The following is a 16,805-nucleotide window of genomic DNA, read 5'->3' on the forward strand; positions in this document are numbered from 1 at the left end:
TTTATTATTTATGAAAATTAACTAAAATCTTCTTATCCTTAATTTCATTAATTTAATGCTTTTCTATGATATTTCTGATGAAGCTTACATGCATGTAAACATTTAAGTACAGCTCAGGTTCACCTGTAGCAAACGGATAAGAAGCTAATAGTAGACCAACTACTTTATTGTTAATGATCAATGGATTCCCACTATCACCCTGAAAATATATAAAGTATAAAATTAATTACCTGAATTGATCTCGATCAAAATTATTAATCGTGTAAAGCCGAAAATTCATAAAATATGTTTAAACAATTTTAATCTGATAAATATTGTAAGTTAATTGAAATTATTACTAAATCAATACTTCAACATTTCATTGCTTTCGATTCGAAAGTTATAATTAACTTTTATATATTTAATATTTATAATACTTTATTATATAATTATTTGGGAAACAAAATTTTAGTATGCTGAATTTTAGTATTTGTAGTGATTTGTAAGTCTTACAATGGCTGCACCAACTCCTGGTCTTTGATAAGCACAAAATTGATCTATAGATAATGGATGATCAATTCTTGTCGAACAAGATGGAAGATCAAGAATCGTCATCCAAGCTGCTTGGAGCTTGTTGGAAAATTGAATTGGAGATAATGATACTGATCCCCAACCACTAAGCATACCAACATCACCAGTTAAAACGTTTCTAGTTGGTAAGTATACTCTTTTTTGGTAGTCATTGTAATCAATGGTAGTTAAGAGCTAAAAATAACATATATTTCTATAATCAATTATATTGTATAATAAAATACTCTATAAGAATTGTAGATTCATTCATATGCATTTATATATATATCCATTCATATATATAATCATATAAGATCAGACATATATGAAATTAATATGTAAATTATAGACACTATAATAATTATCGGCTAATGTATAATATTTTTGAATACTTTAATGTTGAATTATTTTTTTTACTTTTGGTTTTAATTTATCAGACAAATTCCAAATATGAAGTGTTTATGCAAAAGAAGATGTCTATTTATATTGTTACATATATCTTGATCAATTCTTATTATATGCATATATATATATATATATATATATATATATATATATATAGATATATAAATGAGTTGCAAAAAATACCTTTATAAAACAAATTTATTTATAATACCTTGATAACAGCAATATCAAAAATCGCACGCTTAACTGGATCTACGCTTCCAGTGTACTCTGGATGAATTTTAATTGCTTCAGGAAGATATGTGTTGCCAAAGACGTCAAGTATTGTGGGTTCTCCTAAGCAAATTATGAAATTGTTTAGAAATGCGTTACCTTCATTAACGCAATGGGCGACAGTGAGGATGTGTCTATTGCTTATAATTACGCCTCCACATATTAAATTTTGGTTTAAAATTCCTCTCAAGGATGCTTGATATGGAAATTGCGTTAGGTTAGCTTCCGAACCTCCAATAATTCTCGTACTCTTACTGTAGATTGCTAAAATAATTTGAACATCAATTTATTAAAGTGATAAAATACGTTAACCATTCACCAATTCACCATTCTTTAATCCCTTTGTTATTATATTCTTATGAAATTTCAATTTATTGAAAATTATGTATATCTGTTTAATATTTGATTAAATTTATTCTATGCGTTAAACAGCTAATTGATAATCCATAAAATTGGATACTTACTTGCTATAAAAGTAAGGAATAAACAAATTATAATTTGAAAAGTCATTGCGCCGTCTTTTCAATATCTTGTAATTTAATTTTTTTCTTTTATTCTTATATATAGCAATTTTATCTTAGATACAAACAGTCAGTGTATATTTATATTAATTCAAAAAAATATTTATTAGGCTCATTGAGTAATCTTGTAAAATATTAGTGAATAACAAAAAAAATTTTTTGTCAATACTAAAAAAGAAGAAAATAAGGATAACTTATGCTTATTAGTCTTATTTATTTAAGTTTATAATAATGAAATTATATAATAATAAAATTTATATTAAAATATTTTAAGAATTATTATAATTTGAAAACGTGAATAAATTAGGTATCATTATAAGTATTATATATGTATTAATTAAATGTACACGAATAGTGTTAATTCGATTTTATAGAAAAATAAAGAAAGAAGCGCTTCTATCATACAAAGATATTTATCATGGTTAATAATGTATTTATTAAATGACTTCATAGAGATTAAGCAATTAATTGAATTTGAGCGTATTTTTATTGAAATATCAAAATCGATTTTTTTCATAATTTGAATAAATTAAAAGTAATAATATTTAAAATAAATTTTTTTAAGAATTTTGAATACTATGTATTCTTAATATTACTTGACAGTAGAGAATATTGCAGAAAAATTTAGCATTATCTAATTTATACGAATTTATTCAACTCGATAGATATAATTTTTTTGACATTTTAGTTAGATTTATAAATAAATAAAAATTTTTATTTAAAAAAAGAATAATTTTATTTTTCGTTTATTAGTAGTTTTTAAACTTTAAATTTAATGTTATTCTTTAAAAATTTAATAAATTATTGTTTAAATAAGAATTTGCTAAGCAAAGTTATGATTCGATGATTAGTAGAAATATAAATATTCTAGATATCCAATAAACTTTCAAATGTATGTTTATGTTATAATGTTAATATTATGTTAATGCTATGTATGTTTTAATGTTAATTTTTATGTTATAATTATCCTTACCTCGGAATAAAAATAGTTTAATGTATATATATGTTTATATATTTAGACAAGTTATAAGAAATATTTGTAATAAGATACGGGAATCATCTTATTAGATATGAAATCTATACAATTTAAATATACATATATTAAACATTATATAAAATATATATAACTTAAATATATAAAATGTAAATAATGTATATTATATTATTATATATATATATATATATATATATAATGCATATTATAACAAATATATAATAAATATTACAGCAAAAAAATATATATATATTTTTTTTTTGTTATAATATGAATACACAAATAGATCTAAGGTTATATTTGTACAAGTTTTTTCATATTTCATTATATAATAAATGAAACATTTAATAAAAATATACTAATATAATAAATTTTTATTTGAGAGGTAATATATAAATATTAAAAAGTTTCCATGCAGGTAAAATTATTTTTAAAGCACAAAAATATTTATTAATAAAATTTGATAAAGGTTTATATTTTAAATATTGTAAATCAACTGTACATATTAACACAAATGTTTCGAGATGCGATAATGTAGTATAATATTTATCAAATAATTAATACTTCATCGTTTTCATCTAGAAGCTTTATACAAAATAATCTACAATTATATTTGTAGTATAATAAAATTGAAATAATTTTTTATTCATATTAAAGAAGCGTATTTTTTATTACGTAATTTATGATATTTCACTATATATCAATTATTATTGAATTATTACATTAATCAATTATTTATGATTTATTTGCATGACTATGCATAATATATTTTGTAACTTATTACTACCTTTATTATTAGCTATATTAATATCTACAATCTTTTGAAAAAGTGTTGACGAGGTTTTTAGCGTTAGAAAATGGGATGTGGTAGAGAATCCACTTCAAAAAGTTACAGAATTAAGGAACGCTATATAACTAGTTAATTAGACTTTTCTTATTTTAATGAAATAAAGAGAGAGAAAAAAGGATTTATCGCATTTAGACGATATCATATTCAGAACTTCTCAATTGTTGGCTAAGGAATTATACTTTGATGCTTGTAAAGATCATTTTCATTAGTTACACTTCTTTTTCTCGTTAATGTCGATATTTCCTCGCGAGATTACAATCTATCAATTTAGAGGGAAGATCTTAATAACAAAAAATGTTTATCAAACACCTCTTCGGGTGAAAATAAACAATCTTAAGCAATTGGTAAGCAATCAGTATATTTTTTTATCAACTATAGGTGGCAAAAATAGATCAAATTTTTAAAAACAGCAATTTCATGTTTAATAAGAAACAGATGAAGTCGTTTTATATTTTTAAAATATATCAAATGAATTTTATTCACTTTTAAGAACCGTACTTTGTAAGTCTATCATCAGATATTTATAATAATAAATAGTATGTTGATTTATATTGTATATATAACCACGTTACTTATAATTTAATGTAAACTTATGTTATCTAAAAAACAACTGATATACAAAATAATATGCTATTTAATATAATTATGTAGAATATATCTATATAGTAGTATATGTATTAAAAATAATTTTATTAATTATTAATAATTTATTATAATACATAATTTTGAATAATGATACTAGAATTCAGTATACATTGATGGAGAAAATAATTTAATCAATAAAAAACTTTCCAGACATAAAATTAATTTACGCATAAACAATTATTTTTATATTTTAACATTAATAATAATTTAATAACCATCGTTATATTTTATTGCATAAATTGATTAATACACGATATGAAAAAGAAAAAAATATAATTAAAACCTTTCAAATGTACTTATTGTTATTCAAATATTATTCAAATATAATATAGTTCAGCAATATATTATGTTGTTGAATAATAAATATTTAAACAAATACTTGTTTAAAACATATTTTATAACGAAAAATGATTTTTAATTTCCAACTATAAATTAAAGTATAATGATTTAAGATAAGTATAAATATGTACATCATTTTCCTACAATATATCTTATATATTCGATGTGGCTAAAAACATTAACAAATAATTGTTCGTGACCTAAAATTTGTTGAGAAGTATCAGCTAGACCAATTAATCTATTGTCACTGACCAATGGACTTCCATTATCGCTCTGAAAATATATTATTGTAGATAGTTAATGTTTTCAAAAACATAGAAAAATATTAATTGTTACTGAATATTTTTATTTGATCTTAAATACCATTAAAAATTATTACGAATGAATTTTAAACGAAAAGGATAATTATAAAACTGTCTTAATATTAAATAATTATAAAATTAATTTATAGGTATTCGTAACTTTATAGAATAATGATTATAATAATATATATATAGTAATTTGTAAAATCTTACATTGGTCAAAGTTATTCTTTCATGGTAAGTGCAAAATTGATCCGAATAGATGGCGAACGAAGCACTGGATTTGCAAATATTCATATCAATAATTATCATTATAGCCATTTTTAATCGGTCCATAGGTACATTCGCCATATTAAGATCTGTACTCCAACCACTGAGTGTACCAACAAAGTTATTTATGACGTCCATACTTGGAAGCATTACCTTATTTTGATAATTATTAAATGGCAGGGTCTCTTTTATCTAAAAATTGAACGTAATATTTTTGAAAAACTATTTTATTTAACATAATAGTTGACACTATGAATAATTAAAAATTTCTATATTTTTATTTCTATAATATTTCTATAATATTCTAAAAAAATTGATGATTTCAAATAAGTTTATAAAAAAATTGGAAATTTTACATCCTTTTACAATAAATATAATAAATTTTTTTTTATATTCTTGTTATCCATTAAATTAATAAAAATTTATATTAGCTATGTAACTTAATTCATGAAATATATTTGTAAAAATAGTAATAGTAATAATAACAGTAATAGTAAAATCTGTGGATTCAACAAGTGCATATTTCTGAAAATAATTCATTATAATTTATAAATACGGAAAATTAAAGCAACAAAGTGCTAATTAGTGTAATACTTACAATATATGTATTATATTTGTATATTAAAATATTAACTGACGTTATTCAGTAATAATACTCTATTTATATATACCTTCTTTTAATACTAATATTATTTCTATGAAGACGGAATAAATAATACTATTAACAGTACAATTCAATTTATTCAGTAAAATTAGACAAGATCTTATTAATATAAACGTTTACATACGTATTTGTGGGTGGGTGTGTGTGTGTGCGTGCGCGCGTGCGTGTGCGTGTACGTATATGCATGTGTATGTGTATGAGTGTTTTGAGAAGTATTGTAAATATTACAAATGATGGTAATGATACAAATCTAGACATAGGTTATAATCAAAAATGGTTTTGTTCTTAAATAAAAAATTAAAGCATAATAAATTAATTTTAATATTTATGGAATTTTAATAAATAAGTAGCATTAATATAAACAAACTATGCATTTAGTTTTTTTTTTATAATAATAAGTTTAATATTTTTAGGTTTTATATTAATCTTATATTATTATTATATTATATTAAAACTATATTTCAAAGTAAGAGATTTAAAAATGATTGAATTCAGTTTAGTTACTATGGTAAATTATTCTATAATTGAACTAGGCATTATTGTACAAGTTTAAAATACTTGAATAATTGTTTAATTTATTACAATTAACTTTTGAACTTTTACGTCAAAGTATATTTTAAAAATTGCAAGCTATGAAATTTACTAAATAATTATTTACATACCCGAATAATTGCAATATTGTAAAGCTTATTGGTTGTTGAGCTTGGACGACCGGTATACATTGGATGAGAAAAAATTCTGTCAGGGAAAACTATCAATCCATCAGTATTTGATTTTTTTGTAGTTCCTACTTGTATCATCAAGTCGGAATAGATAATATTGCCAATATTGACACAATAGGCCGTCGTAAGAATGTGTTTTTTAGAAATTATTGCACCGCCGCATAAGTAATCATTGCTATAGATACTTTTTAAGGATGCGTGATAAGAAAATTGGTGATTATTTGTGTCATCGCCACCACCGATTCTCGTATCCTTACCAAACACGGCTAAAATGGTTAATTAACAATGAGGATTATTATATCATTCAGTGATTGAATAGTTAAGATTTATAAAATTCACTTACTAGTACTTAATGCAACACACACGAAAATGACAGTTTCAATAGACATACCGAAGATTTACGATAAATTATTTTGCGAAGTATAAATTCGTTAAGAAGAATTGAATTATATACTAGTTCTAAATATCCTATCTGAAAAATTATAGTAGAATATTATTTTATTATTATATCAAACAAAAACAAAACAAATGTTTGTGTATGATTTAAATAAAAAAACAATAAAATATATACAATTTTCAAATAAATTTTTTTTTCAATATATCAGTTATTGTAAATATTGTCTGTTGTATATTTATGGAAATTATAATTTAAAAAATGTTAAGTAAATTTTTGTACACATCACTATATTAATCAATAAAGTATTTATTATGATATATTATAAATCTATTGAAACATACGTCTTTTGTATTTCAATATATAATTTAGGTAGCAAAAAAAGTGAAAAATATAATATACAAAAATTACTTTAAACACGAATGAATCATTTTGAATATAATCAATTTATATATATATATATATATATAAATTGATTATATTCAAAATGATTCATTCGTGTTTAAAGTAATTTTTGTATATTATATTTTTCACTTTTTTTGCTACCTAAATTATATATTGAAATACAAAAGATTAAAAATTAAAATTAAATAAAATTAAAAATTAATGTATATATATATATTTATATATATATATATATATATATATATATATATATATACATTAATTTTTAATTTAGGGACTATAATTACTAGTTATAAAATATTTCTTATACACAATAATTTTTATTATAAATATTTTAATATTTTACATATTAACTGAGACATTCTATTATTTAACTACTTTTAATCACCAAAATACGATTGCACATATTATTACATATAAAATGATTTCATATAATGATTATCTGAGAGATAACAAAAAAAAATCGTGAATAATTATGGTTTACAACATATAATATATAATTACTTTATCCAGTATGAATTAATAAAAAAATAGATTTAAATTACAAAGAAAAATATATAATCGTATTATAAGCTATTAGTAATTTCAATAATAAGTTATTTATTTAAATTAATTAAATCATAAAGAAAAATTAATAGCTTAAATAAAATTATAGATTGTTATGTCGAAATAAGTAAACAACTCGAAGGAACTGAATTAATAAGATAATTTCTAATTAGAAATTTTATTGCTACGCTAGTTTTATACTTGAATTAATATATATAGCAATTTATACTTGAATTATTAGAAATTATTTGTTTTTCTTTTAAATTAGATGTAGTATATATATATATATATATTATATATTTTATTGTAATTGCTTAATTAATATTTGTTTAATAACTAAATAAATAAAGAACTATTCAACAAATTGGAACGGTTAATTTTAAGTTCAACAGAAAATTTTCATGAATATTGAGAATTAATTGAAATATGTATTTTTGACACATTATAGTGAATGTCATAAATACGAAAGATGATACTGAAAACATTTCGTATACAAAAATAACTATAAAAACATTACGTATAGTGGCAGAAAATGAGTTAAATCTTTTTTAGTTAATAAAAATGAAAATTCAATTCTAAGCAATTTCGAAAACTCCGATATTATGAGATTATTTACATTTCTTTTTATTCAGTTAATAATATCTCCAATAAATAGTGCATGAATTACATCATTTTTTAAATCACCTTGTAGAACAATTTCTTCTATATCTTCAAATATGCATTACTTTTTAAATTCATACATTATAAATATTATATTATAATATTACATTATAATGTATATTATAAAAAGTACTTCTTTATGCTACTAAAAAGTAGCTTATGAATTATACAAAAATTAAATATTAAATATATAATATTTAAAATTACACGATTCAGAATGATATAGTTATTATCAGAATTAAAAATTTTTATTCTGTATTGAAATAAAATCAAGTAAAACACTGTCATGAGACTATTGAGAAATATTTTATCATTAAAAATTGAATTTCTAAGTAACAATCTTTATTTAAAATTAAACTACGTCTTTGTCATGTATAGTCGAGCATGGGACCATCAACGAGTATATGTGAAAATGTACTTATCTCATCTTGAAATAACTCAAAAGATTTATGATACAGTATAGAGAACTATAAAAAAGGCAAGAATTCTGGTAAAATAATTTTATTTTTTTTAATAAAATTTTCTTTCTTACTATAATTTTTTAAACTATGGCAAAATATGTAATTATAATTATTAATTATTCTTTTGAGTTACGGACAAAACAATACATTAACTAGTGCATACTCATTCTTCTATTTGTTTTCATTTAAGAATACGAAATGTGAAAAATTTTTATTCACCAAATTTTGTTGCCAATGCAGTGAATACTTAAAATAACCTGTCATAATTATATAAGCAGATTTATTTATTATATATTTTCTTTTTACAACATGTATTGAAATAATAATTATTACTTTCAACTCATCAGCCTTTTTTTAATATAATGCATTATGTGCATTTTAGTTAACTTGGATATTTTTGAAATATTATAAAGTTTATATTTAAAAAATCATTTTCCCACGAAAATATTTAATATCGTTAATTTAATTTTATTATATTTAATTTTTATATTGGAATACATATTATATGCATATTAATTGAATATTATTACCAGTTTTAAAATTGTAACGCCTTACTCAATTTTTATATAGATTCACTTAAGAAAATTCTTCTATGAACATTTTATGATCATTTTAATGAGTTTTGTAAATAGATTATTAAATCAGATTATTAAATCTTAATAAAAAGTATGAATAGAAATTAAAGTCTATTGTAAATGCAGAAGCATGAAGCATGCAATGGTTGATATATAGTATACAATAACATAAAATTTGCTCATATAGTCATATTCTGTGAGTCGATCAAGTTATTCCATCACATCTAGAAAGTAGATGAACATTATTTCATTATATTTATGTTTCTCTAATTTTATTTAAATTGGAAGATGTATTTTTATTTTATATTTATAAGGTTACTTTAAAAAACAAATACAATATGTTAGAAAAATTAATTTTTCTATTTTAATTTTATTATTTTTTTATTTTAATTTAAATATTTTTTATTTTAATTTAATTATTTTAATCTCATTTATTATTGTTATATAATTACGGATAGTGATTGTCGGAATTAGAGTTCATGAAATATAAGAAATTTCAGAAATAAGGCAATATTTAAGGTAACATTAAATAGGCCTGTTATTTCATTAAACCCAAATAAAATATACTATAAAATTATCCCGTATCATCTAAATTTTGGCTCTTGACAAGACTATCGAAAATATATTAAAATTGATGCAAACAAATAATAAATAATAAAATATTGTTATGTAAGAACGAAACAAAGTTAAAATAAAAAATAAGCATTCAACTGAATAAATAAAAAAAGCTTGGAATGCTGGCTTTACGACATTCGTTAATTATTATATAAATAATCACCACTAAATTTATTAAATTCTTGACGTAATAGATAGGATGTATTATAGTTGGTACAACAGTAATATGACGTGCGTTGGAAATGGGAATGTTGACAAAGTAAAAATTTGTATTACATCATTGTACAAATTTTAATATAATTAGAAGAATATTTTATTTATATTAAACTAGTCAAAAAAATGCATTTTATTATTTCTTGTGTTGGATAGATAGTAAAATATAACATTACGATTATTATTTCCTTAACTGAATACATATTCATTTTACATATGAATATAAATTTGAAACTACTTATCTTCAATTAGAATACAAAGGCATATAGAAAACAAATAAAAAATACAAATAAATACATAACATACAGTATATACAGATTCAATAAAATATAAAATAAAAAAAAAATGGAAAATAATAATAGAACAAAAATAATAGTAATTTGTTTGAAATTACAAAATTTATTCGAATACGTATTTATAAAATTTCAACGTGTGTAATAATCTAAATAACAGGTTTAAAATTATTTAAATATAATACCTAATTATTAAGAGGATAAAATATATAATAAAGAATATAATATATAATAAAGAATAATTTTATTATTATATCAATTAAATAATACAAAATAAAATAATTGCATAAAAGTCAAATAAGTTTGGACACATGAACAATTAACTTAATATTCGTTCAATTAATCTAAAAATTAAATGCATAATTATAAGTGATGCATCAATATAGTCAAACATATTTAATGTCAAACTTATCGGAATAATGAAAAAAATCTTGTTTCATTTAACATTATTTGTATACATTGTACAAAGTTTGCGAATTGAAAATAATTTTAACTGATTGAACAACATTTTAACTGATTATTATGAATTATTTATACTATTTTAGATATTAATATCTAATAACACATTTTTTTAATATTCTATGTCAGTATTCTGATTATAAAAGTCGAGCGAATTGAAAATTTTGTGAATAAGAATATGATTCATATAACAATGTTATTTTTAATCGAAAGCTTTTACTAAATTATTATATTATTATATATACCCTACATTTTCAATATTATTAATGATTTGTTTTATAGCTTAAGTATACTTACGGCTGATACTTGTTTATGAACTTTTTTTTCTATGTACCTGCATTATTTATATTGTTTGAAATTTGTACTAATGATGGCGAGAATGAAAATGAAAAAAGTATATTAATTAATTTTATTATAATTAAATAAATGTTTGAATCGGAAAAAAATGTAATTTTGTTTAGTTAGTTAAATCTTCATTACATAATAGTTATCTTGTTGAGTTGACTTATTAATTTTTAAATACAAATTTAATTTATTAACGTTAAATTAAAACCAAACAAAATTAAAATTTGCAAACAAATTTTGACGTGATAATGATATTTTATTAATTTAAATGTGACGTGAAATTATTAATAACTTTGTATCATTTTAAATCACTGCTAATATTAATATTTAATTAAAATTATATTATATTAATTATATAATAATTATATACTATAATAAGCACATTAAATAACATTTAAATTATAAATAATTATATACCCTTGTGTATTTATTTATATTTACATATTATAGTTATTTACTAGGCAAAATAACATAATTTTTAGCGCATTAAAAATGATACATTAAAAGTAAATGAACTATTATGAATTAATTACAATGAAGATATTTTATCATAAAGGATGATAGTATCATAAATAGTATCATAAAAGCAATCACAAAATATACTATCATTAATTTTATTTTGATAATTTTTGTGTTTGGCAAAGAGTGATTAAATTTTTCTTTTTCTAAATAAACCTATCATATTATCTTTTATTATTTATGCAGACAATAATTATAAATATTTTTTAGATTTTTCTATAATATTTCTTAATAAGTTGTTAAAAATTTCAGTAACTTTTATGAATATTTATTTAATTATGTAAAACAAGAATTATATAGAATTTATTATAATCAAGAGAAGAGAAATCGAGCAAAAGAAAAAGAATATTTAATATGATGAAGAATTAAAAAATATATATTAAACCAAATGATATTTTAATAGTTGCTAATGTTTTTTTTATAAAAAACAATAGTCAACAATAAAATTTTTATTGATTAGCAAACACAATTTAATTAATTTGCTATTGTATTTGATTTGTATTATACGTAATTTTTATACGTAAATTCTTTAACATAAATTGAAATTTATGATTATACTTATATCATAAATGATGTGAAAAAAAAATTAAATACGTGTTATTTCTCATATCTATTTGTTTTTTCATTTTAGTAACTTTTCAATGGTATTCTCTTCGAATATTCTCCATTTTTTCAATGACTCTATTTGGTTTTACTGTATTGAACAACAAATAAGAATTTTTTACTGCATATTATTTACGCTTTTATTTTACTATATTAACCAACGAATAAGATTTTGATAATTAATCAGTAATTACAATATTTTACTATCGATATTTCTTTCAATTAAGTGGAATCACCAAGTGCGACAGTAATTCTCATCGTATTCAATATTAAATTCATTTTTCATTATTATACATGCTGTACATATTATATTGTATATTTACATAATAAATTATATTTTACACAATAAAGGTATCCCTTATTAATCTATGCATTTCATTTCATTTAGGCTTACACAATAATACAATAGATAAATATTAATTTTCTGCCATCGAGATCTTAAATCCTCAATTATTGTTTATTAATATCAAATTAATTCTATTTTATAGTCGTTATATGCTTATTTATTTTTTCATTTAATCGCTGTTACATCAAATGTACATTTGTTATAATTGCTTGCTAATTGATTACTTCATTTATAGTGTGATTCCTGCGTCGATAACGTTGCGTTAGAGAGACCGCAATAACGCGATCTAAAAAATCGTGTCTCGAATTGTCATGAGAGTTATAATATATTGAAGAAGCGACGAGGATCATGCTTGCAGGGATTTAGCCTCCACACATTCGGAATCAATGTGTAACAATATTTTTCATACATTTAATTTCTCAAAAAAATAAATAACTTTGAAAATCTTATTTTATACATGGCTAAAGATTACAACATGTTTAAATAGAATGGCAAATTTATATATATATATATATATATATATATATATATTATTAATCTTCTCTCTTCGATAGAACATTTACGAATACTTTAATTTTATTAGTTATAATAATTTTTCATTTCTTGAAATGTTTACCTATTTAAAGTTATTCCATTTTCTGTATTTTACATAACAAATATTATAGTTACCGCTAAATATTATATTTTATTATCCATAGAAATGAAAGGTGTTGCATTTGCTTCGTTTTCATTGCAATACAAATCCCTTATTTTCCAATAATATTTTATGTTTTACAGATTTGGGTAGTTTTCAAAGAGGATTGTGCTAATTTAATCTCATAAATTACTAATTTGAAACCGTAATTATTCAGTACATTATTAATAGGTATTAAATAAAATGATTTGTTTAAATTAATTAATTTCTATTATTAAATATACTTAACAGTTAAGTAATACTTCCCATTAATTTTTAACTTTTATAGGCTTAGAGAAAACCTGTACATTTAATTTAAAACATTTATTCAATTATAGGTTCAAATGTACCATAAATTAATTAAAATTTTAATATTAAAATTTTTTAATAATTTAATCAAAATAATTTTTCAAAATAATTTTATTTTATCGTTTATTGATATTTATTAACAATTAAATAAACAAAGACCTTTATCGATACACTAGTATACATATAATATTATATATTGTATATAATATAGTATACACTTAAATCAGTATATTTAAAAATTAACAATTTAAATAATGTAATTTATATCTTTAAATTAATATTTATGATATATTACTAAATTTATTCTAGCACTTTCCATAACTAATTAAAGAAACTATATTCTAAATTGGTATCAACAATATTCATATTATTTGAAAATAAAAATTTAAATTTAAATTTAAAAAATAATAATAATTGTAATTTTTTAATTAAAATTTCATTCATTCGCTACAATGTAGAAATTAATTTTATTAATAAATAAAGTTGAATTTTATTCAGTTTCTTGTTCTCATCTTTATATATTTATAAATGTTTACATAGTAACGTATAGATATAATCCACCTGAACAACTATAGCTTCTCTTTTAATAATATTCAAAATTCTAAGAATTAATAAAATTTCAATTTTGTAAAAATAGTCGAAGAATTTTGAAATGTATTAAATATTGATTCGTGTCGAATATAAAATTATTCTGTGTAAATATATTCATATATAGGTAAAAAATATTTAAAAGTATTTTTTTCTATTCTAAATAGCTACAATATGTATTTGCTTTTACATTTATAATTCGTAATTTAAGTCATTTTAATGTGTTTAATATTAGATAAACGTACTCTAATGTCTTATATGATATTATATATTTTTTAATTCTGTACAAGAATTCTATATAGAATCAATATTTAAAAACCATTAAAAGAAATTTTTTCCTAATGTTTAAATAAAAATATTATAAATTTTTTAAATCACAACAAAAATTTTATCTACTCATATAGCTTTAATATACTTCTCATATATAAGTAATTACATATATTTCATGGGATTTTATATTTAAATATTTATCTATTGGTTTAATATGAATAAGAATAAAAATCGTTAAAGGTTGGATTTAATAAAACACTTTCTATTAATATATGAAGTTCTCCGATAAATTTATATCAATAAATAAATAATTGCGTATAATTTATTTATTGATAATAAAACATTCAATATTAAATCGTTCGTATTACTATTAGATTATCACATAAAATTTCTGACCGATAACAAAGTCTATAAATTCAACTGATATGTCAATGCAATACTATTATTTGCCATTATTCATACTAAAAATCATCTATAAGTCTGACAAACATTCAATATTTCAGATACTGATTCTTGAAATTTGACAATCTCCCTCTCCTCAATTTTTTTTAACCTCCGTTTAAGAACGTCTATGTAATAATTAAGTCCAATAATCAATATAGCTGTGATTAAAGGCATTTTATGAAATGAATATGCTTTTTAATAAATAAATAAATTATAATCCATACTCTTTAAATATATCATTTATATATAGTGAGTTCAAATTTAAAATCTTTTAAAATTTATTTGTATACATAAGAAAATTTAAAACAACTTCATGAAATTATATATGATGATATTGCAATTGTAAAAGTCCGACAAGTTTATGTATTTACAATGAATATGACATAGTTGTACTAAATTATAATATTTCTTAGTAGTTTTACGATTAAATTTAATTCTGAATTTCTTTATAATTTAGATATATATAATATGTATATTTAATAGTACTAAAACTTTATTTTATCATCTTCGATCAACTTGTAGAAAAAATGGTACTAGAAAATGTAGCCAATAATATTTTGAAGGAACAGGAATAAAAAGATAGTAAACATAATTCATTTCTATATAGCTCAATTATATCAAATATTTGCGAATATAGGATTTAACTGTAATGTAAAATTATAATTAAAACATTTGGCCGAAATATTAACATTCTTACCGGTTAATTAAAATAGAAGTAATGACATTGATTTGTTTTATCAAACATGTATTCATATTGTATGTTATATTATGTTCACGCCGAATTAAAATAATAAATATATATGCTAACCCATAAAGTTTTATAAATAATCTATATTAATACAATTATATAGCGTACTATAGTTTTGTTACAAATCCTCCAATTCTGCTGACTGTTTAATGAACTGTGTATGCATATAAACGTTAGTATAAATATCCGGAAATCCAGTGGCGCATGGACGAAAAATTGAAACAATACCAACTATAGTATTAATATTAATTAATGGTGATCCACCATCTCCCTAGAATTTTGAAAACATTTCTTATTCAAGCAATTCACATTCTATGAAAAATCAATGTTCAACTGGTAAAATAAATATATATTATACATAAACAAATTTTATAATAATAAAATAAATAGTATTGTGAGTATAAAAATTGTACTAAATTTTGAAAAGTATTTAGAATTTATATTTTGTTTTACTGGAAAATTATTTATATAAGCTAACCTAATATTTAATTATTATTAATTATTATTTAATTTAATTTAAATCTATTATTATTTATAATATATAAATTCTTACGATGCAAGGTCCTACGGAAATTCTTTGATATGCACAAAATTGATCCACTCGTATATGAAAAGGAATTGCCGGTCGGCAGGCTAGTGGATCACTAATTTTCATCCAAACTTTTTTTAACTCGGTGGATGCAGTTAGCATTGGGTAAGTTAGCGAGCCCATACCAGTAAGTATAGTAATATCACCTTGTTTAATATTGTATTGAGGAAGTAATATCTGGCTTTGATATGCATTAAATGCAATTACTGTTTGGAG

General features: G+C 20.7%; 3 protein-coding genes across 3 annotated transcripts; all 3 read right to left on the reverse strand.

The window, feature by feature from the left end:
* On the reverse strand, positions 1–1,388 carry LOC105366543 (chymotrypsin-1-like). The gene is made up of 4 exons (XM_011505031.1): positions 1,379–1,388; positions 1,166–1,290; positions 493–744; positions 1–199 (listed from the first exon to the last, which is right to left on the reverse strand). Exons 1-4 carry the CDS (start codon positions 1,386–1,388, stop codon positions 53–55), a joined length of 534 nt encoding a protein of 177 aa, XP_011503333.1. The 3' UTR covers positions 1–52.
* Positions 1,389–4,708: 3,320 nt separating this feature from the next.
* Positions 4,709–6,923, reverse strand: LOC105366548 (trypsin-5-like). The gene is made up of 4 exons (XM_011505043.1): positions 6,878–6,923; positions 6,475–6,800; positions 5,092–5,340; positions 4,709–4,849 (listed from the first exon to the last, which is right to left on the reverse strand). The coding sequence occupies exons 1-4, from the start codon at positions 6,921–6,923 to the stop codon at positions 4,709–4,711; spliced, it is 762 nt and encodes a 253-aa protein (XP_011503345.1).
* Positions 6,924–16,040: 9,117 nt separating this feature from the next.
* LOC105363611 (chymotrypsin-2-like) lies at positions 16,041–16,805 on the reverse strand. Its single transcript, XM_011501356.1, has 2 exons — positions 16,554–16,805; positions 16,041–16,271 (listed from the first exon to the last, which is right to left on the reverse strand). Exons 1-2 carry the CDS (start codon positions 16,710–16,712, stop codon positions 16,119–16,121), a joined length of 312 nt encoding a protein of 103 aa, XP_011499658.1. The 5' UTR covers positions 16,713–16,805; the 3' UTR covers positions 16,041–16,118.

This window comes from Ceratosolen solmsi, unplaced genomic scaffold, assembly GCF_000503995.2.
Source record: "Ceratosolen solmsi marchali unplaced genomic scaffold, CerSol_1.0 scaffold10, whole genome shotgun sequence".
NCBI classification, from domain to species: domain Eukaryota; kingdom Metazoa; phylum Arthropoda; class Insecta; order Hymenoptera; family Agaonidae; genus Ceratosolen; species Ceratosolen solmsi.

Excerpts from the sequence above, each read along its gene's own strand:
- LOC105366543 (XM_011505031.1), bottom strand. Across the intron at positions 745-1,165 it reads TTGATATTGCTGTTATCAAG|CTCTTAACTACCATTGATTA; the intron begins GTATTATAAATA and ends TGTTATTTTTAG. Across the intron at positions 200-492 it reads CAGGAGTTGGTGCAGCCATT|GGTGATAGTGGGAATCCATT; the intron begins GTAAGACTTACA and ends ATATATTTTCAG.
- LOC105366548 (XM_011505043.1), bottom strand. The coding sequence starts at position 6,923 with ATGTCTATTGAAACTGTCATTTTCGTGTGTGTTGCATTAAGTACTA. Across the intron at positions 5,341-6,474 it reads ACAATATTGCAATTATTCGG|ATAAAAGAGACCCTGCCATT; the intron begins GTATGTAAATAA and ends TTCAATTTTTAG. Across the intron at positions 4,850-5,091 it reads AAAGAATAACTTTGACCAAT|AGCGATAATGGAAGTCCATT; the intron begins GTAAGATTTTAC and ends ATATATTTTCAG.
- LOC105363611 (XM_011501356.1), bottom strand. The coding sequence starts at position 16,712 with ATGGGCTCGCTAACTTACCCAATGCTAACTGCATCCACCGAGTTAAAA. Across the intron at positions 16,272-16,553 it reads TTTCCGTAGGACCTTGCATC|GGAGATGGTGGATCACCATT; the intron begins GTAAGAATTTAT and ends TCAAAATTCTAG.